Genomic DNA, 23,035 nt, shown 5'->3' on the forward strand with positions numbered 1-23,035 from the left:
TTGAAAATCCATATAAAGCACGTCCACTATATTTCCTTTATCCTCTGTTACTTCTTCAAAAATGTTTATAGGGTTGGTCAGACATGACCTACCCTTTTGAAATCTGTGCTGCACTTTTGTGCAGCGGAAACATAACCTTCAAAAATCTTAAATTACCTGACCGCTCCCCAAAGACAACCCTTGTGATTTGTGCCCAGCGAGCAGACCCAACACTGTAACATTCGTGAGCTTGTCACTCGTGTGTTACTGAGTTTCAATACCATAAATTAAATGTACCTGTTCAGCTGTACCCTAGCGTGTATTCTCTGTTTCCATGTTTATTGTTGAATGTTAAGTTAATGCTGAAGGTCACATTTATTTATAGGCTGTGCCTCATCCTCTCTCATACAATGAGATTCATTCCAATTAAGGTTCGCACAGAATTTTTTGTTAAATTACAGAAGTGAGGGAGGGTAGTGCACAAATATTTTCAAAACAAAGGCCACTCTAATATGAAAATGGAGACTGAAACGAGCTGAACTACTTATACACCCTCATAATGTGAATCATGGGGTGAGCTGTTTAGAGAATAGCGGGTATTTTGGAATGATCAGCAAGCAGTGATCTCGAAGAATTCAGGTAGTTCAGTAAACAGCGAGAGTGAACCTGGAGTGATTTTTAATTGCCACCAGTAGGCCTGGAAATCATTTGCATGCATTTATTATTCTATTATAATTTATACTGTTGAGTTAATTGGGCAAAGTTTATTTGTTACTGGCTAGTGTTATGGGTAACCCTAGCAACTAGGTTGCTTGGTGCAGTGGATGCATAGTGCTACCCTTACTGGTGATTAACCATTATGGCGTCATTGGTTGATGTCTTTTTGATGGGGAATCTGCAATTACAGATGAGAATGTTTAAATTAATCATGTATTTGAACAGCTCCATTAAGAAACTGATTCCCTTACAATTCAAATGTTGGTGGGATTGGCTTGTGTTTAATTTTGCTCATTGAGCAATCCTTGGAGCAATTTGAGATAGACTTTGACTGGAAATCTGTTTTGTCTTGCAGGCTATGATGAGAGGCGAACTAGAAGTTCTGAAGGATTGGTGTTACGAAGCAGTATGTATTTTAGTTAACCAAATCTCTTTTGTTACAAAAATTTTTTTTAATGTAAAAGAGCTCTCCTCGTGAGTAGTTGGGCCATACAGACCAGGTTTTGTGATTCAATCCCTGGTCTGGGTTGATGTAGCTAATCTCAGCCGAGATAGCAGAAGGGGTGTTCCAATTGACTTCAGTGAGTGGGAAAAATCAGCCAGGGTTCACCCCCGCCCCCCCCGCCCCCCATCCCCATGATCACTGTCCAGTGACTCCTGCTGGAAATGGAGCACGCGGGGATGTTGTGTGAGGACAGGATTAGGCTTGACTGTGATGTCCCCCATGTCTGAATGTACTTGGGCAAGGTAGCAGAGGCACCTGTAGACCCGTACCACAGCAAGAGTCAACACCTTCAGGAGGGGTGGGGAGGAAAGAGGAATTCAAAAAATGTGAGCCTCCTGCTGTTTATCCCATGGTTGGAATGTTTGCAGAGATTTATTCTTAATACAGATGGTGGTTGGGTTGATAGCTGGTGCACATCACTGACTGGATGCAGTTTGTGTGAAAGTAATATCTGAAATACAGTTGTTCGCATAATGAGCTTGTCAATTGTAAATCATCTTTGCTAATAAGGTGCATGTTTCTGTTCCCTGCAGAGGGAGGAATTGTTCTGTGTTTGCAAGAATCAGTCTGATATAAGAGAGTTTGTGATTACCTCTTGATAGCATGTCAGTCTCTGGGGAATGTTGACATTTAAGATCACACATCACAGTGCATGGGACTGCAGGATGGGATTTGGTAACGAGTACAACAGGAGGAGATGTTTAGAAGTAATTTATTTTCTCCATTTGCTGTTACTCAGCACTGAAACTCTGGGGTGAATGCACACGCAGCCTGGTAATTAATTGTCCTGGGTTGTAGCAGTTGTCTCTGATGGTCCATTGTGATTGTTTGGATTATTCAGGGAACCTGAGCAAATGGAGTCTAGGAATATCTGGCGAGCAGACTAACTTTATGCAAATAAAAGAAAAGAAAGAACTTGCATTTATATTGCACCTTTCACATTCTTAGGACACCCCAAAGTTCTTCACAGCCAATTAATTACTTTTGAGGTGTAGTCACTGTTACTATGTGGGCAAAGGAGCAACCAGTTTGCGTACTGCAAGGTCCCACAAACAGCAAATGAATAAATAACCAGGTAATCTCTTTTGGTGTTGTTTGAGAGAGGAATGTTGGCTGGACTCAGGGAGAACCACCCTGTGCCATGGGATCTTTTACGTCCACCTGAACAGGTGCATGGAGCCTCGGTTTGGCATCTCACCCGAAAGGCAGACAATAAAATCTGGATTGACTGCAGCAGTAGTGGTCAGGTAGAATCACGAGAACTTTTAGAAACAGGCAATGTTACCAGGCCCAACTAGGATCTCCCTTTTTCGTAGACCAGCCCCATCTTCCCAGCTTTTCACCATATCCCCCAACCCCACCTACTCACTATATCCCTCAGCTTTACCAACCCTGCCTTCTCACCATGTTCCTAGACCCCTCCTCCCCATTTTCTCTCTCTTTTTGAATCCTTTCCAGAAACACGTCCTGAGAAAATGGATGGATTTGTGGAATATCGTTGGTCACTTGGAATTTCAATTTGGTGTTGGAAGGTCAAGAAATTTTCTCTAACTGCCACTACCTCCTACCCTATTCCTTATGTTTCGGCTAATCCCACTCCCTTCCTCCATCCTATCTGCTGCTGAACCTCCATCCATCCCCTGAATTGCCGATCCCTTCCCACCCAGCTCCGACCCATTGGTTCTTTCCATCAGCCGACTCCTTCTCTCTGACTCTGCCAATCTGGCACTCCTTCACGTCTGGCTCCTTGGTTTCTACAAGAGATGACCTCAGTCTGCACCTGGTCAAGAGATGGTCCAAGGTGAAGCTGTGTTCAGAGCAGCTACACTAATGTTCACCTTTAAATTTGCCAAAAATAAGGGGCTTTATCAAGTCACTGTCTGTGTATCAGTGTTATAAGTGGAATCTGATGGTTAGACCAAATCATTGTATCACAGAATGCTGCTGCACCATTTGAGTGGAATGCTATCTATTCTGAAAGTGTTTTGTCATTTTCCCTACCGAATGGGGTGTGGAATAATTTATTTTTTGTTCAACAGCAACAATAAATCAACATTCCTTTGAATAACACAACTAACCATTGATAATGCTTGGGGTGGGCTGAATCCATTTACCCTAACATTTATGGGCTCAGCTTTCCTCTTGACAGAGTAAGAAAATAAACAAAGATCTCATGCTGCACAGTGTTAGGTAATGAGGGACATTGAGGATGGATTGAGGATGGATACAGGCAATGGTCTGAAGAATACGGTTGGGTGAAGCAATTAACATAAAAACATAAGAAATAGGTGCAGGAATAGGCCTTACGGCCCCTCGAGCCTGCTGCACCATTCAATAAAATCGTGGCTGATCTTTGCTCTCAACTCCACTTTCCTACCCTATCCCCATATCCCTTGATTCCCTTAGAGTCCAAAAATCATATCAATCTCAGCCGTGAATATACTCAACAACTGAGCAACCACAGCCCTCTGAGATAGAGAATTCCAAAGATTCAAAACCGCGTGAAGAAATTTCTCCTTATCTCAGTCCTAAATGGCCGACCCCTTATCCTGAGACTATGTCCCCTAGTTCTAGACTCTCCAGCAAAGGGAAACAGTCTCTCAGCCTCTACCCTGTCAAGCTCTCAGAATCTTATATGTTTCAATGAGATTACCTCTCATTCTTCTAAACTCCAGAGAATATAGTCCCATTCTACTCAATCTCTCCTCATAGGACAGCCCCCTCATCCCAGGAATCAATCTAGTGAACCTTCGTTGCACCACCTCTAAGGCAAGTATATCCTACCCTAGGTTAAGGAGGCCAAAACTGTACACGGTACTCCAGGTGTGGTCTCACCAAAGCTCTGTACAATTGCAGCAAGACTTCTTTACTCTTGTACAGTTCTGCGCATCTTTTGAACATCAGTTATCAGTGTCATCTTGATGCTAGATGTGAAGAATCAAGAGAAGTAAAGGAGCGGATACTTTTGAGACTGGAGCTGAGACATATTGATGGGACTCTTTAGAGGGATCTTTACATCTTATTTCACCTGCATTATACCTGAACTGTGAATGCTTGATGGAGTAGTGTAGAGGGAGCTTTACTCTGCATCTAACCTGTGCTGCACCTGACCTGGGAGTATTTGATGCTGACACTGGATACCTGAAATGGTACACTAACATCCCTCACTTAGATGAGCACAAAATAAAAAGAATATACCTAACCAAACTTATTGCCAGCGGAGCACGCTGGTGTGTGAACCTTGAGTAGAGTTCAAAAACTATGTCCATATAGGTCGAAGGCATTGGCCTACATGGTATTTCAGCCTACTTGGCCTCTTCAGACAGTTAAAGGGGTTAGTATTTTAACACTAAACTTTTGTGTGTCTTTATCTCGCAAACAGACTTACAGCCAGCTTGCACAACCCATCCAACAGGCCAAAGCCATGAACCTTCAGTTCCGATCCAAGATACTCGACATTGACAATATTGATGTAAGTAACTGGCTTCATTAGCAGTGTTAACCCTCACACTGCAGCAGCAGGTCCACTGAGTATAGGGAACGTTACTTTGTACCTAACCCATGCTGTACCTTATCTGGGAGTGTTTAATGTTGACACTGGGTGCCTGAAATGAAAAGTGCTCCATTCAAGCACTAGCATCCCTCACCTTGATAATCAGACTGCAACAAAAAGAGAGAATTCAGGAAATACACAGCAGGTGAGTCAACTTCTGAAAGAGAAACAAAGGAAATTTTTGCGTGGGACCTTCATTACAGGTCAGTGAAGGGGCATGTCCAAAAGGTCAATAAATCTGTATATATTTACCTACCTACCTACCTACCATCACTGTTTTAATGTTTACTTCTACAATTTCTAAAGTTTATTCCAAAAATCCTGTTTATGTCCTTGAGATTGGATCACGGGCATTTGACATTTTCATAAGAACACAAACAGCGCACGGGGAGCGGGTCACAATTTATGTGCAATGGCTGTTATAATATTTCTGTCACCGTGCTGTTGATATTTATTACTTCAGGACATTTTGACTCAACATCATCACCAGCTGAGACAAGAAATCAAAATGATCTCCAGGAGCCAACCTTCAGCAGCACTGAAACTACTGTGCATAATAATTGAAAGTCGGACACTCCTTAACCGAGTACGCGGACACTCCTTAACCGAGTACGCGGACACTCCTTAACCGAGTACGCGGACACTCCTTAACGGACAATGAAGTCAATCCTTAATTGATGAATGTTCTGGTGTTCTGTAATTGCCTCCACAGTGGCTCAGGGGCTTCGAGCAGCGAGTAGCTTAGTTGTACAGGCCACGAATGTCCTGGGTTCGATCCCCATTCTGTGATGAATTAGCTAATCTGAGCCAGGCCACAGTAGGGTTGCAACAATTGGTCTCCATGTCCCCAAGTTTGGGTGGGGCAAATGAGCTCCAGAACACTATCAAATGTGGTGTCAAGAGAGGATAGGTTGGACCAATTAGTGATATCCTCACAATTAAATAGCCTGCCAACACTCACCTAGGCTTGCATGTAAATAATGGTCACCATAGAGTTTCTGATCCCTACACAACTGGGCTCTTGATAAATGAAAGAAACAGTAAAGTAATAATGAGTAAAGTTGGGATGTCCAAGCTGCCGCCTATGGGTCACATACGGTTGGTGTGCTTTCACAATCCAGTCTATGTAGCTCAGTTAATTTGTGCTTATATTACTTGGTTTTGTTTTTAATTTGTGGGCCTGGAGGTTTGTTAAGGGCTGTTTTTAGCACTGTTGCTTCGTTGCTGGATAAATCCTAAATCGGAACACCAAGATCTGTTAATATCAGCAATTTGAGATAAATGCAGATTAATAGTAACGCTGCTTTAAACTTTAGAAGAAAGCTTTATGGAAGCACCAACAAAGTCAGAAAGCTTGGGTAACGCAGAGAGAGAGAGAGAAAATTATACATTTTAATAATCTTGGTAGCTGCCTTGTAAATATATGACCAGCCAGAGACTCGGACATTTATTTGTTCCAATGTTAAAATAAGAAGTTAAACACAAAAGCAAAGCTCAATAATTCTAATACAGGCGTTGGCTGAGCAAGCCAGGTGCTTTCACTGCACAGCGCACTTTGTTTTGGAAGGGCAGGTGCTGGGGTGTTGGGTGTCTGGTGCCCTCTCTAACCCCCCCCCCTAACCTTTTGTCTCACGAGGAAGTAACCTTGAAGCAGCCAGGTTAGACTTTGCAAACAGGACTCTAGAATAAGGAGAAGCATAAGGGAAGACTTGATAAAACATTTTAAGATTATGAAGCATTCAAAGCAGATGTTATATACAGAATTCGAGAACCAGAGGACAGATTTGAGATAAGGAAACTAAATTAAATAGGGAATTCGGGGAAAATCTATTTAACAAAACAGTAATCAAGGCATGAAACAAACTGCAGCAATCGTTAAGGGTTTTGTTCAAAATAAACAAAGGCAATCAGCTCAAGGAGACTGGAGTTTCCTTGGATCTAGAATCATAGAAATTTCAGCAAAGGATGCCATTCAGCCCATCATGCCTGTGCCTGTGCCAGTGGTAGCTCCGCAACTGGAGCTGTCGACTAACAGCATTTCCTGCTTGTTCCCTGTATTCTGATTTCAGATAAAACAGATTTTGCATTAACTGCACCCTGCATTTACTGAAATGTCTAATTGGATAGGTATGCTGTTCCACCGTTTCACTTTATATGTCTTCTGCTTTTTCAAGGGCAGGGCTCCTTATTTTTAAGGCATCCTTTGTGCTTTCCTTTCCTGGAAGCTCCCAGCAATGCATCTTCCTCAAGGGTGAGGGGAGAATCTGCTCCCAGCCTCCCAGCGTTGCTGCTCTCAAGTTGCCTGCTAGTTGTGTGGAGGTGTCCCAGGGTGATCTTCCTGCAACCCCTGCTCCTCCACTGTTTCCCTTTCTCTGTCTTCCTTTGGGGCACTGCCAGACTTCAGCTATGGGGAGTAGTTTAATTTGTAAAATGTATTACAGGAAATCTCAAAAGGTTTGTATATATTTTAATCTTATTCTAATCGCTATCTCCCGATGAAATGAACAGGTCGATTATTTTGCTGGAGTATGGGGGATTTAATGGGATAAGAGTAAAATAAAAATTTTCCTGATTTACTTTCTGAGAAGGACTTTTAGTCTCTTTAGCGGTCACATTTCTCTTTTAATCTTCTTAATGGACAATTTCTCAGGTACTTAGAGTTAAATGCTTTGCTTTAAAAGTGCTCTGGGAGGACGTCATGACTGAATTTATCCATCCAAATTCAACCTTGAATGTACTGCCAGGAACTTATGGCGATCGGAAAATCGAGGCTGCGTTTCTGCAACACACCATTTACTGCAATGCAACTCCCATTATCTCCCATATTGATGAATAATGGAAGCTGACCCCTAAAATTTAGTCTTGTGTTCATGGTACACTCATGCAATAGCCTCGGTACTGGAATGAAGACAAGTACAGGACAAATAACAGCACCTGAATTTAAAAACAGAAAAGGCTGGAAATACTCAGCAGGTCAGACAGCATCTGTGGAGAAACAGAAGTCAGTCAGTCCATGATTCAGATCTAAGGCCCTTCCTCAACATCGGAACACCAGCCTTTTCTGTTTTTGTTTTCAGATTTCCAGCATCTACAGTGTTTTGCTTTTTGTTTAGAAACTGAATTTAAGTATTCTTGGGCTGTGAGATTGATGTCAGACACGAGGAGATTGTTACCAGTGAACTGAACAATGAGGCGACATCTTGTGGAAGTTACCTGGAAGATTATGGAGTTCCCATTATAACTAACAATTTTAATTTTAGTTTAGTTTTAATTTTCAATAACAGTGTTTGAAACATCCACGGTTGGAGATTAAATAGGGAAATCCGGAGTTTGCAAAAAGCATCACTTGGGACAGTTGAATCCTTGGTTGAAACTGATTCTCTTCCAAATCCATGGAGTTGTGGTCAGGGGTGAGACAGTTTGAGCAAACTGCTCTGAACCACCTGCAGCAATGTCATAAAACAAAAACTGAATTAATTATTTGCATTGTGTTGGGAGATAAATGCAGATTCCCCCAGTTCCTTTTCTTTTTAAGGTCCCGGCTTTATTGAGCATGATTCAGATCAAACACTGCACCTTACTTGCCTGAAAATTTGCCATTATTTTGTGTGTTTTCATGTCAAAGTTTCCATCTCGTTCTCCACAAAAATCACTCATCTTTATCTCACCTGATGAAGGGGATAATCTCCGAAAGCTTGTGATTTTAAAATAAAATTGTTGGACTATAACCTGGTGTTGTAAGATTCCTTACATTTATCTGTATGATGCAATGGACAAGTTTTAAAAATAGCCATGCTTCTGGTGAGGTGGCCTGCACAACTGCTACACCAGAATGGGGCACATGCCTTGTGCCTGTGCTCTGCCATTGCTGAGTTTCCAATCACAGTTGCATCGGTTACAGGAGTCTAAGACTATTTTAAGAACAGGAATAGGCTATCAGACCCACAAACCCCTCCCCTTTTGATCTCAATCATATTCTCACCGTATCTTTCAACTCTTTTTCTGTCCAGAAACTCATCTATTTGTCTCTTGACCCTATTTATATTATCCACTTCAATGTTCTTCCCTGATAACTAATTCAAACAACTCAATTATCCCTGGCTGAAAAATATTCGTTTCTTCCTCTGATCTTTCTCATTTATAACCTGTGTCACCTGGGATTTAAACCCATTGCCATAAATGGACAATTTGCCTGGCTAACGTCTATAATCCCCTTCAGGATCTTGGAAAACTTGAATTATTTAACCTGATATTCTTCTCTACCAAATTAAACAAACCCAAATTACTCAATCTTTTGTCAGAATATAAATTTCTGATAGTCCAAGCCACCTTTGTTGCCTTCTCTCAGGGGCAGTAATATCTTACTGTGATTAGGTGCACAGAGCTGGACACAAAACATTAGATGGGGTCTGATCAAGACCTTGTATACAGCAACATTACACCCCTCTAACCTACTCCAGCCCTACAAACCTCTGAGAAATCTGCGTTTCTCCAACTCTAGCCTCTTGTGCATTCCCCACTTCCTTCGCCCCACCGTTGGTGGCCGTGCCTTCAGTCATTTAAGCCCTAAGCTCTGGAATTCCCTCTCTAACCTTCTCTTCCTCTCTACCTCTCTTTCCTCCTTTAAGACTCCTTAAAACCTATCTCTTTGACCAAGCTTTTTGATCACCTGTCCTAATTTCTCCTGCTTTGGCTCGGTCAATTTTTGTCTGATTCCACTCCTGTGAAGCGCCTTGGGACGTTTTACCACTTCAAAGTACTATATAAATGCAAGTTGTTGTTGTTGTACTCTGAAGCACTACGGGTCAGGTCAGAGTAGGCTGCAGCCCTCCTTTCCCTGTTTGCCACAAATCCATTTTGATCCTGGATCCTGCACATGGGCAAAAGGAAGCCTTTGCATTGCATGGCTAGAACCAGCCAGAACTGTTTGGACATAGACACAAGCTTAACCTGCATTTGGACTTGGCATTGGAAAGAAATGAGAGAGCACTGGGCCCTTCATATCTCCTTAGCATAGCCCACTGCTGCTTATTATATTGAGCAGAAGGAATGAATTTGCAAACATCCAGCTGTGATTAAGGAGTTTCCACCCTTGGCTGTTGTTTATTTGACAGCCATGTTCCAAACACATTTTGCATCCAAGTCACTGAATAACACCAATAATAAAAAGGAATGATCACAACATTCATCGTTGATAACGAGCTTACCAATGACACCTCCTGAGAAACAGACAGTCCCAAGCAATGTTCTAAAGTGTTTTGCAGCCAAATTTCTATAACTCTTAATTTAATTATTTAGTGAGTTATTGATAGTTTTGTGCATACACTCTCAAGCTTGTGGATGTTTGAAATGACAATAGTGAACACTCAGTGAGGTTTTTCTATTTATCAGTGCAGTTAATATTAATGAGACTATATTGACAAAACAGCACGGACTTTGGGCTGAACCCGCACTAGTGGGAATCACTAGTCAGGAGGCCTGAGACCTGTGAATGCAGAAACTGATGTTAGCTAGAAAGAAAAACTGAAAATCTGAAATGGACAGAAAATTCTGGAAAGACATTGGTCTGTCAGCATCTGATTGTTCTGACTGAGGGCCCCCAGAATTTCCAACTTTTTCTGTTTTCACTTTGGTTGAATGTTAGTGCTCTGTCTTGTCCTAGCTGCCTTCTCAGATAGGAAATGGTTTGTGGCAGTGTGTGTGGGTGGAGGGAGAGGGGGTGTGGAGAGGAACCCCCCAGAGGAGTAAAATAAATTGGGTTGCAAAAAATTGCTTTTTAACTAAATAAAACATTGGACTTCTTTGATCGGTCACATGCCAAAGGAAGCTATATTCACATAATTCAGCACTGTGATAATGTGTATTATCCCTCAGTCGTGTAAAAATTTAAAATGAGCGCTAGTTTTATTGTGCATGACTGGCACACAAGGTGCTGTAAATCCTGGGTGGTATGCATTAGAAGATCAAATACACAGCATAGTGTGAACATAAAGGCCTGTGACATGAATCCATTCAAAAACAGGGCCTTGGGAACAAAGTGAAAAGCAGTAATACCTTTTGTATTAATAACTCCATGATCTGTGCCAAACTATATATAAGATAAACTACTCGCTTTTCTGTCTTTGATGCCTCTGAGTCAGAAGATTGTGGGTTCAAGCCCCACTCCAGGATTTGAGAACTTAATCTAGGTTGGCATCAAGTACAGTACTGAGGCAGCATTGCATTAACAGATGTTAAAACCTGCCTGTTCAGGTAGAATTTAAAGATGGCATGGCACAGCCCAAAGAAGAGCAGGGAGTTCTCCTGATGTTCTGGCCAACATTCCTCCCTCAGTCACCACCACCAAAAACTGATTAACTGATCATTACTCTTTGTGGAATTTTGTTGTGCCACATTTTCTTGTATGACAACAATCATTGCACGTAAAATTATTTAATTGTATGTGAAGTGCTTTGAGACATTTCTAGGACATGGGATAAAACACTAGACATTTCTTAAAATTCAAATCCTCTGGTCATTTTTGTGGCTGTTAACTGGGGATATATTGGGGTTCAGCTGTGATACTGCTATAAGTAAAGCACTTACCAGGCTACGGTTCCATTGTAAGCAGTTATTTCACTATAAGGAAGGGTACGAGCCCACGTTACTCTGAACCTTTGATTTGATTCTGTTCGCCACGGTCTGAATTTCCCAATGTTGTAGCGCACTGCTGTCAGCCTCAGTCCAACACTTGGCTGGTTTAAATAATGATGGTATTTTTAATTGATGTTTTGTGTTACAAAATTGAACAGTAACATTAAACTTCATCCACCATACAATACTGGGATGACATTAGTGCAAAAACCTCATGTTTCATTGAGTGTTGAAATCTTGTTTTTTGGGTGAAATCCAAATGCTGAGTATGATGCAACATTAAATTCTTTTAGCCTGATGCTTTTAATATCCTGGTGCTCAGGACTCTGGATTAAAAGTTCTGCAAATTTTAAAACTTCAAAGCAGCAAGAAAATGTCTGTAATTTAACCCATGCTGTTTGTGTTTAGATTGTACTTCCTCCGGCAATTTAAAAAAACCCCATTCTATTCCATATTCTCGGCGGGGCAGCAAAGAGTCACAATGTCTAAATTTTTATCTGTGTATAGTGAAGCAGTCAGTTTGTACTTAGAGACCATCCATAGCAGCCTAGCTAAGATTGTAAACTTGCTTTTGTTGAGAATTATCTCCATGATTCTCACTCCAGTGGTTTTTGCAGCGAGTTAAATTTTGCAGTCTGAAACCTCTGATTTTTAGATATCTATTATTTTGCCCACGATTTTCTCCTCTCCTGAAGGCACTGACTCTTACTGGGGGTACAGTTCCATGGACACCAGTCGCCCTCCAGCATTTTGCTCACGTGACCACTTTTCAAATGTGCGCCTTAGACAATGAACGTCAGCAGGCTGTGTCTGCCTTTATAAGCCTAATCCTGTCCATATCTGATGGAACGCACTACACTTTCCAGCAGGGACCATTGAATAGTGATTAGCAGAAACTCTGGCTGATTTTTTCCCCCCCTTCTAACCCAGTGGCACTGAAGCCAATTGTAGCACCCCTACAGCTAACTTGATACAGACTTGGAATTGAATCTGGGACTTCTGGTCCGTATGACTCAGCTACTCATTGCCTTAACCAGCTGAGACATCGAAGAGTCAGAAGACCAAAACAGGAATCATATTATAAAAAGTGCATTATCATCTCAGCTGAGTGCAGCTCACAGTGTAATGCTTTGTAATAGCAAAGAAAAATCTAATTTCTTTCACTGATTGATTTATCCCATTCTGGTATCACTGCAGTGAAAATGCATTTCATGCTGCACAACCAGGTGAGCTCACTCCAATCGGCTTCTATAAACTGATCATTGAATTGAACTGTCAGTTGAAGCTTCTTTGTAAAAGGGAATGTGTCGATAGTTTGCGGACTGTTGGAGGGAGGAGTGTCTCCTACTGACTGACCCTCTCTCTCTTTGATTGCAGCTGGCTATGGGGAAAATGATGGAACAGGGGCCTGTTCTAATTATCACCTTCCAGGCTCAGCTTGTCATGGTCATCAAGAACCACAAAGGAGAGGTGGTGGAAGGCAACCCGGTACGTAAACTTGAAGTCCCTGAAACACCAAAAATGTTGAGCATAACACGAATGATGTCTTAATACGGGATCTGTTAGGGACCCATGCACACCGTTGTAAAATAATGTCCCTATAACCAGCGTATTAGAGTGAATTTCCTTAGCTGAAGGGAGGCAGTTCACAGTTCAGTTTGTAAAAATTGACTAGTTTCTATAAAGTGTCGATGGTTGTTTATTATGATGAAGTTGAAGTACCAGGGACACAAGTTTAAAAACTAGGACGTTGTTGGGAATTAAAGGGAAATCAGATGGTACTTTTTCACCAAAACAGTAATGAGTTGTGGAATAAGTTGTCAGGGAAGGGCATTGAAGTTGAGACCAGGAGACAATTTGCTGTGTTTCCGGAGAGAGGATGGATTGAGGGATATAGTGAGAGGCCAGGAGAGGTGAGGTTGATTCCTTGGGTCTTTGGGCCTCTTTGTCCTTTAAAATTCTTGTGTTCACTGTACTGAGGTGGTTTAGGTTATACACTGTGCAGTGGTAGTGAGAATAGTATCAGGCTTGGTTTTGATCCCCTCCACTTCTCTTGGCCAAATTGATGCTGACATTCACAGTGTAGACTCGAACACAAAGAATTGCTATGTGAGCGAGACTCAGGGTAGGTGGGGGGACCATACCCTAGTCTTGAGGGAAGAGGAGAAACACAAGAGAAATTTATATTTGGAAGGCTGCTCAGAGTCTGAAGGATATTCATTCAATTCACAAAGAGGTTAAGGAAATGCAGTCCAGTGACATCAGTAATGGAGGAGTCCCCGCAGAGAGCAGCTGCTTAGGTCTGAGTTTCAAAACAGATGAACCGTGGGGATCCTGGGAGCCACACTCTTTACTATGTAATATGCTTGTAAACAATTTTACAACACCAAGTTATAGTCCAGCAATTTTATTTTAAATTCACAAGCTTTCGGAGGCTTCCTCCTACCTCAGGTGAACGATGTGGAAATGAAATCCTCGAAATGAAATCGCATTTATAATTCACAGAACAATGCTTGGTGATTACAGTTTTTTCAACTGCCCGCTGCCAAGGCAATCAGTGTGCAGACAGACAGGTGTTACCTGCAAGGTCTCAGAATATACAAATCACCAAAAAAAAACAACAAACAAAAAAAAAACAGAGATAGAGAGGTAACCATCTCATACACCATCTCATACACCAACTCTACAGCAGACGCCACAACCTCGAAACCAAGATAGAGTCCATACTCTCAACCTGTACTCAGGACACAGCAGACCAGCTACGATATACTGCCAAACAGACGAGGCAACGGAACTACGCTGCCTACATGAAAACCAAGAGCAGGAAGCATGAGAAACTCGGCATCACCACCAGCATCGACCAAGCTTCCCCTGGTACCACGGTTGCAACCACAGGGAAGTCTATCGTCAATTTGTCCGACCACACCCTTCAACCAGATGAAATCGAAGTTCTCAGCCGAGGGCTCAATTTCTGCCCCACTACCAAAATGGACCCCACTAGTCTCGCGGCGGACACAGAGGAATTCATCAGGAGAATGAGGCTCCGGGAATTCTACCACAAACCCCAAGATTTCAGCAGCGAACCCAATGAGACAATCGACGATCCGGAACAGCAGACAGAGGGATCCGCGGTACAGCAACCGAAGAGGAAAGAGTCAAACTGGACTCCTCCGGAGGGTCGCTGCCCTCAGCTGGACATGTATGCTCAAGCTGTCAGGAAATGCGTCAATGCCAGATTCATCAGCCGCACTCAGAAGACAGTCCAGAATGTCACCCGAGCACAACGCAACGCCATCAACGCTCTCAAGACCAACCGCAACATCGTCATCAAACCAGCGGACAAAGGAGGAGCCATCGTCATACAGAACAGAACGGACTATTGCAAAGAAGCATACCGACAACTGGACAACCAGGAACACTACAGACGGTTACCCACAGATCCGACCAAAGAACACACCCATCAGCTCAACAAACTGATCAAGACCTTCGATCCAGACCTTCAAAGCATCCTACGCACTCTCATCCCACGTACTCCCCGCGTGGGAGACTTCTACTGCCTCCCAAAGATACACAAAGCCAACACACCCGGACGTCCTATCGTATCAGGCAACGGAACCCTGTGTGAGAACCTCTCTGGATACATCGAGGGCATCCTGAAACCCATCGTACAGGGAACCCCCAGCTTCTGTCGCGACACTACAGACTTCCTACAAAAACTCAGTACCCACGGACCAGTTGAACCAGGAACACTTCTCACCACGATGGACGTCTCGGCACTATACACCAGTATCCCCCACGATGACGGCATCGCTGCGACAGCATCAATACTCAACACCAACAACAGCCAATCTCCGGACGCCATCCTACAACTCATCCGCTTCATCCTGGATCACAATGTCTTCACCTTCAACAACCAGTTCTTTACCCAAACACACGGAACAGCCATGGGGACCAAATTCGCACCCCAATACGCCAACATTTTCATGCACAACTTCGAGCAGGACTTCTTCACTGCACAAGACCTCCAACCAACACTATACACCAGATACATCGACGACATTTTCTTTCTATGGACCCACGGCAAGGAATCACTAAAGAGACTACACGATAACATCAACAAGTTCCATCCCACCATCAAGCTCACCATGGACTACTCCTCAGAATCAGTTTCTTTCTTGGACACATGAATCTCCATCAAAGACGGGCACCTCAGCACCTCACTCTACCGCAAGCCCACAGACAACCTCACGATGCTCCACTTTTCCAGCTTCCACCCTAACCACGTCAAAGAGGCCATCCCCTATGGACAGGCCCTGCGAATACACAGGGTCTGCTCAGACGAGGAGGAACGCGATGGACACCTACAGACGCTGAAAGACGCCCTAGTAAGAACGGGATATGACGCTCGACTCATCGATCGACAGTTCCGACGGGCCACAGCAAAAAATCGCATAGACCTCCTCAGGAGACTAACACGGGACGCAACCAACAGAGTACCCTTTGTCGTCCAGTACTTCCCCGGAGCGGAGAAACTACGCCATGTTCTCCGCAGCCTTCAACATGTCATCAATGACGACGAACACCTCGCTATGGCCATCCCCACACCTCCACTACTCGCCTTTAAACAGCCACCCAACCTCAAACAGACCATCGTTCGCAGCAAATTACCTAGCTTTCAAGAGAACAGAGTCCACGACACCACACAACCCTGCCACGGTGACCTCTGCAAGACATGCCAGATCATCGACACAGATACCACCATCACACGAGAGGACACCACCCACCAAGTGCATGGTTCATACTCCTGTGACTCGGCCAACGTTGTCTACCTCATACGTTGCAGGAAAGGATGCCCCAGAGCATGGTACATTGGCGAGACCATGCAGACACTGCGACAACGGATGAACGGACACCGCGCAACAATCGCCAGACAGGAGGGTTCCCTCCCAGTCGGGGAACACTTCAGCAGTCATGGACATTCATCCACCGACCTTCGGGTAAGCGTACTCCAAGGCGGCCTTCGAGACACACGACAACGCAAAATCGTCGAGCAGAAATTGATAGCCAAGTTCCGCACCCATGAGGATGGCCTCAACCGGGATCTTGGGTTCATGTCACGCTACACGTTACCCCACCAGCGAACAAATGTTATCTGTTTTTAATATAACGGGTCAGTTGCTGTCTTTTCTATGTTTCTACCTCTCTATCTCTTTTTTTTTGTTTGTTGTTTTTTTTTGGTGATTTGTATATTCTGAGACCTTGCAGGTAACACCTGTCTGTCTGCACACTGATTGCCTTGGCAATGGGCAGTTGAAAAAACTGTCTGTAATCACCAAGCATTGTTCTGTGAATTATAAATGCGATTTCATTTCGAGGATTTCATTTCGACATCGTTCACCTGAGGAAGGAGGAAGCCTCCGAAAGCTTGTGAATTTAAAATAAAATTGCTGGACTATAACTTGGTGTTGTAAAATTGTTTACAATTGTCAACCCCAGTCCATCACCGGCATCTCCACATCATGTAATATGCTGATCAGGATTAGACTGCTCGAAGGCATATCGCTGCTCACATGACACCCTGAATCAACTGTAAATACAAACATTTGGTGTCCTCAAAATTGGAGGGGGGATGGGGGATCGCTGGATAGTGATCAGGAGCAGGAACCCTGGTTGATTTTCTCGTGTTCCTGTGCCCTTTAGTCCGTTTTGCAGGCTGCCCAAGGGCAGGGACAGATGTGTGCACTCACTATTGTCACCCACTCCAACTGATCTTCCAGCAGGGAGAAGATTTGTGCTGAAATCTGCCGGCAGAACTTTAGAATGACTTTATTTGTTAAACTGCCTCATGGAGGATCCATCTCAGAAATCGAAGAGCCATGCAGGGTGCTTTTAAATTCCAATTTCCAGTCACTGGTTGCTTTAGTGTAAAGTAGGAAATATACCTGAAAATTCAGTCCCCACCACCTAAAACGTCCACGTTTAAAGGTGCAGTCGCTTATATCGGCCAAAACGTGATAATCATTTGCATTAACGTCAATTTCAAAGTTGCCGGTTTTAGCATCTTAAGTGCTCCATTTATTTCAAGCAGAAACAACTGTGCTTACTCCCTAGTTCGCACCTCGTTAAGGTGCACTGAATGCAAGAACAAACATAAGTAAATAACACCTTGTTCATGTTCAGTTACCTTTTGTGTACTTAGGCCCTTCTAATCTCCGTAAGTGGTGTGGGGGTTACAGTTTTTACTAAGCACTAACTGCAGTTTAAATAAAGTTTCTGCAGGTCAGACTGCAGCTGGAAACAACTGGGCAAAAGGTCACTACACAGAAGGAACATCTTATATAGTAGAGTGCTGTAATAGCGCGACCACGTTATACTAGCCATCGCATATAGCTGGCAAATCGCGTTCTCACGAACGCACCCGCTATAAGCAGTGGGGACTGTATATATTTTATGGAACTAAAGAACTGGGATTTAAACATGCTGAAAATATGTTAGTGTGTAAAAGACCCAGGTCTCTGGTCATGTGACATGCTGCGTTACCTCTTTCAATCTGCTATTGTCTTTCTTGGCTCACTGGTGCTATAATTTTAATCTGTAGTCTGTGTAAAGTGTTGATGCGTCCACAGTCTGAGCATGGAGAAGTTACCATGATATATATCATTATCAGCAGGTATGGTATCCAGCAGGTGTCACACTCAACACAGGCTCTGCTTTGCTGACCATCATGAAAGGGAGCTTAGGTGGTCACAGAGAGTCAGACCTCTGGCATGTCACGCAGGCTGCTAATTAAATTTAAAGTCATAAGTGAGCCTGAAAAACACCAACAGATTGAAAGTACTAACACAGTGTACCCAAAGTTTTACATCTGTGGATTTGCCTGAGGAAGGAGAAAATCTCCGAAAGCTTGTGAATTTAAAATAAAATTGCTGGACTATAACTTGGTGTTGTAAAATTGTTTACGATTAAAGAAATGGCAGACTTAATACTATGTAAATATATCTATAATATGTTAAAAAAAATATTGCGTCCACGTGCTTTTCCTGCCACCTTTTTTCTATTATAAATTCCTGTGCTCACATTTATATTGGGATCTGCCTGTGTAAACTTGTTATGCTGTAATTCCACTCTTGAAGTGGAGGCACTGGCGGGGAGGGTGTATTGCAGCATGACTAGTTTACATAAGGAGTTTCCATTACGAACGTGGACATAGGAATTTATAATAGAAATATAAAAATGAAGACAGAGTATATTACTTTAAAATAGGGACTGAATTGTATCTGCGCACCCTGGCCCAATGAACCCTGTCCTCTAATCCTACCTTGCTAGAAGACTTCCCATGTGCAACAGCATGGGAGATCGGCTAGTAATGTACATTTCTTTACTGCAAAATTATCCTGTTTTACATTATTTTAATGAAATCAAATTTTCTATCAATTATTTCCCAACTTCTGTGTCTCTGGAAAGAGGTTATTAAAGAATTTATTGACATTAAACTCAGTTGAATAAAAATGAAAATGTGCAAATTTATTTAATATTGGCACTTGGTTTCACAATGGCAGCAACTAGCTTCATATTTTAAATGTCAACACAGAGGAAAGAATATCAGTTAAACATCTTTTATTATTGCATTTTGTGTCCTTTACATGCAGAGATAAAGTTTTTAATCTACTAGTGGATCTCCCACTGCGCTAGTCATGGCAATTCAGAAGATGTGCTGTTCTGTCAGGACGGGAACATTATAGGATGCAACAAACAGTGCATTTTTCTACATTATTAAGGTGAAGCTGTGTGTAATTTGACCTGTCACTTTAAGGCTTCAAGATTTAGTTGCTGTAAATAAACACATCCTGAGGTCAATTAGAGAGTGACTGGCATTGTAAGGAAATGACTAGCTTTTTGTTCTTATGCTTTTCAAAATTAAGATTGTTTTGTTTCTGTAACAAACTGCAACTTTGAAGAATGGCAGGTTTAAAACTTTTTAACTTAGTTATGTATCTGTTTATAGTATAAAAACAGTAAGTTTACATGCACTTCCTGTCATGTGAGCAATCACACTTCCGGTGTCTCATTTGACATAGGCTAATTATATATATTCTAGCAGATGTCTTGCAGCCATTTGGAATGGTCGGAAAAGGAAAATACTGGAGTCTTCAAGCCCTTAACTGAACTTTCCCGATGTTTATGTAATGTCAGTTAATCTTTATAGCTTTAAAGGGACACAGCTTCACCTTAGCAGCAGAATAATGCATGTGCATTATTTGGTATAACACTCCTATCTTATAAAAAGTGTATATCTGACTTATCATGACCAATGGGGGATGAAACACACCCATGCAGAGGGCCACTGATTGCTGCTTTCACAGGAAAAGGGACAGAATTGCAGAATGTCATTGCAAAAATTCTGGAATCCCATGTAATGAACACAGAATTTGACTTATATGGTCATGGGAACTTGTGTCCTTGATGCTGATGTCTGCCTAACCAAAAGGTTTTGACATTCTTGCATCTTTTGAGTTGAGTTTGAATAAGTTAATTTTAAAAAAAATCATTTTCAACACTTCATACTCTGAAAAATGTGGATTGGCCCACAATGGTGACTGCTGGTGTTGTGATATATCATACATATTGAAACTTATTTTCTTGAATTTTTTTAAAAACATAAGTCAAATAAATCCAGCACCTAAACCACAATAACAGTTAACAGCAGGTGTAATTAGTTATAATTAGTTAGACTCCAGGGAGTACAGTCCTGTCATAATTCAAATGTGTTTGTTAAAATTTATAGATGTATTTAATAATTATGGGTAGTTTCAAAGCATTTTTCTGGAAGCCAGCGATATTTCAGTAATTGGAGAGATGGGTAGGTTGATTTAATTTACATTTCAGCACATGAACTGTCTGCGCTAGGCCTGCTGTGTCAACTCTTCATGTTAAATTAGCCGTCTCTTAAAAAGGGCCATATTGATGGAGTCATTTTAAGACCTTATACGAGGTTCCATTTATGTTCGTATTTCATTCGGACAGCAGTAAATCAGTAAGTTGCATAAGGGCTTTAATGATAAGTGCTGGAGGGTGTTTTTGCAGTGAGCTCCTTCTCATTTCTTTCTTTCCCCTCCCGTCTCCTCCCATCCCTTTTTCATGTCTCTCCCAGGATAAAGTATTGAAGATGCTTTACGTGTGGGCTCTTTGCAGAGATCAAGATGAGCTTAACCCATATGCCGCTTGGAGGCTCCTGGATATTTCTGCGTCAAGCTCAGAACAGATCCTATAAAAGAAGGGTCTGCCATCAGGATTCCTGCACTGTTCCATTATGAACTGCCTCTGGGTCTCTGCCAAAATACGGCCACACTCTGTCAGTACCACGTGGTATTTCACCCAGCAGAGCCTTAAGACTCAAAGGTGCTAATGTGTGAAAAGAGGACTGAGGAGCTTTTGGTGCCATCATAGACCATCTATGAAAACAGTGTGCCCATGTCCATGGGTAGCAGTGGCAGTAAAGCATGGCTGCTGTCTTGTTGTAAATAATTTGTATTAAATAAAAAGTAGAACTGGTATTTTCTACCAGTATGATCTTTGGTTCAGAGTGTGCCTCTTTTTACCAGTTTCCTTTGTTATTCCACCCTCCTTGTATTTACAATATTTCATGTAAAATTCCTAACTGATCTCAGATCGCAGGAGAATAGTAGTGTAAGTATCAGTCTGTTGCTATGGAAATTGACCAGACACACAATGGTGGACTGTCCAGCTGATCTTCAGTTCTGGGAACGAGCTATCATTCATCTGCTGAAACAAACTGTGGTTACACATGATTTTAAAAAGTTCATTTTATTTGGTGCTACAGGAACAAGCTCCCAAATTCTCAATGATTGCATTCAAATTATGAATGTAAACAGTATGAATGTTGCTGCTTTTAACACTCTGCCCCTCCCCATTGGTTACGTAGCCTATTGATATTTGTTGGTTAATTTTACACGTGAAGCATAGCCACTTTTGTGAGGTATTGAAGGGCATCCCGCACCTGTGGAACTTGTATCCCATCGAGGGGAGGGGGAAGAACAATCGGAGCTGCTTCATCAATTACCTTCCCTCTATCATGTCAGGACTGAGCTTGTTCACTGATGATTTTACAGTGTTCAGCTCCATTTACAAACTCTTATAATGAAGCAGCCCATTCCAGCCTACAATAAGAACTGGGCAAGATCCAGGTTTGGACTTATAAGCAGCAGATAATCACCATCTTCAACAAGAACAGGACTAGCCTCCTTCCCTGACCTTCAATGGCACCACCATTGCCAAGCCCCCCACCATTAACATCATGGGGGGGACCAACCATATCAATTCAGTGGCTACACAAGAGCAAGGTAGAAGCTGGGTACTCAGATGAGTGGCTCACCAACTGAACCTCTCCACCATCTACATCACGAGTGTGATGGAATACTCACCACTAACCTGGATATGTGCAGCTGCAATAACAGTCAGGCTTGCCATCATCCAGGACAGAGCTGTTTGCTTGATTGGCACCCTGCTACTAGATTCAATATTCACCTCCAACCCCACCAGTGCACTGTGGCTGCAGTATATACCAGTAACAGGATGAACTACAAGCAACTCATCAAGTTTACCTCAACAGTACTTCCCAGTCCTGTGACCTCTATCACCAAGAAGGACAAAAGCAATAATATGGATTCAAGCTCCCCTCCAAGTCACACATCATCCTGACTTGGACATTTACTATTGTTCCTCTATAATCGCTAGATCAAAATCCTGGAATTCCCTACCCAACACCACTGTGGGAGCAACATCAGTATAAGAACTGCAATGGTTCAAGGAGAAGGCCCACCACCACCTTTGCAGGGCAGCCAGAACTGCGCAATAAAAATGTGTCTGTTCTAGTGACCCACACATTCCAAGAACAAATGAAGAAAAAAAGAACTTCACATTATCTCCCTCAAAGTAGCAGTTAGTTGATAAGCCAGAACCTTGCAGTTAATTCTTGCCCATTTATTTAAATCTGAAAACGCAGACTAGAGTACACCTTTAAATTGGCAATGGACTTGTGCTTTATCTGTGTACTAGTGACATTTATAACCAACTCCTGCTGCTGTCGTAGTGACTTAATTTTGAGCTCTGCAGCACTTTGTACATATCTCATTCTCTATTCATTTTTACCCCATGACCTATGGTCAAGTTACCTATGTAACTTGAGGCAGGGGGCAGAACAGCTGGATCTGTAAGAGATGACGTCTAATATTGGTGGTGTGGAAACTTTTAGAGGCAATGATCTGGGACAAAATTAAGTGGCATTTGGAAAAATATAGGCTAATAAATGAAAGTCAGCATGAATTTGTTAATGGAAAATCTTGTTTGACTAACTTGATTGAGTTCTTTGATGAAGTAACGGAGAAGGTTGATGAGGGTAGTGCATTTCATGTGTATACGGACTTTCAAAAGGCATTTGATAAAGTACCACATAATATACTTGTTAATAAAATTAAAGTCCATGGGATTAAAGGGACAGTGGCAACATGGTACAAAATTGGCTAAGGGACAGAAAGCAGAGAGTAGTGGTGAATGGTTTTTCAGACTGGAGAAGCTGGGGTTGTTCTCCTTAGAACAGAGAAGGTTAAAGGGAGCTTTGATAGAGGTGT

At 42.3% G+C, this 23,035-nt stretch overlaps 1 protein-coding gene across 1 annotated transcript in view; it reads left to right on the forward strand.

Moving 5' to 3' along the window:
• The window catches only part of timm44 (translocase of inner mitochondrial membrane 44 homolog (yeast)), a 59,679-nt gene extending 38,722 nt beyond the window's left edge, over positions 1 to 20,957 (forward strand). Inside the window, exons 10-13 of the mRNA XM_067968684.1 lie at positions 1,052 to 1,102; positions 4,584 to 4,673; positions 12,765 to 12,875; positions 20,539 to 20,957. Coding sequence (XP_067824785.1) covers positions 1,052 to 1,102; positions 4,584 to 4,673; positions 12,765 to 12,875; positions 20,539 to 20,658 — 372 coding nt within the window. The 3' untranslated portion in view covers positions 20,659 to 20,957. The remainder of the gene's footprint in view (positions 1 to 1,051; positions 1,103 to 4,583; positions 4,674 to 12,764; positions 12,876 to 20,538) is intronic.
• The last annotated feature ends 2,078 nt before the right edge of the window (positions 20,958 to 23,035 follow it).

This window comes from Heptranchias perlo, chromosome 29 (assembly GCF_035084215.1).
Source record: "Heptranchias perlo isolate sHepPer1 chromosome 29, sHepPer1.hap1, whole genome shotgun sequence".
Taxonomy (NCBI): Eukaryota; Metazoa; Chordata; class Chondrichthyes; order Hexanchiformes; family Hexanchidae; genus Heptranchias; species Heptranchias perlo.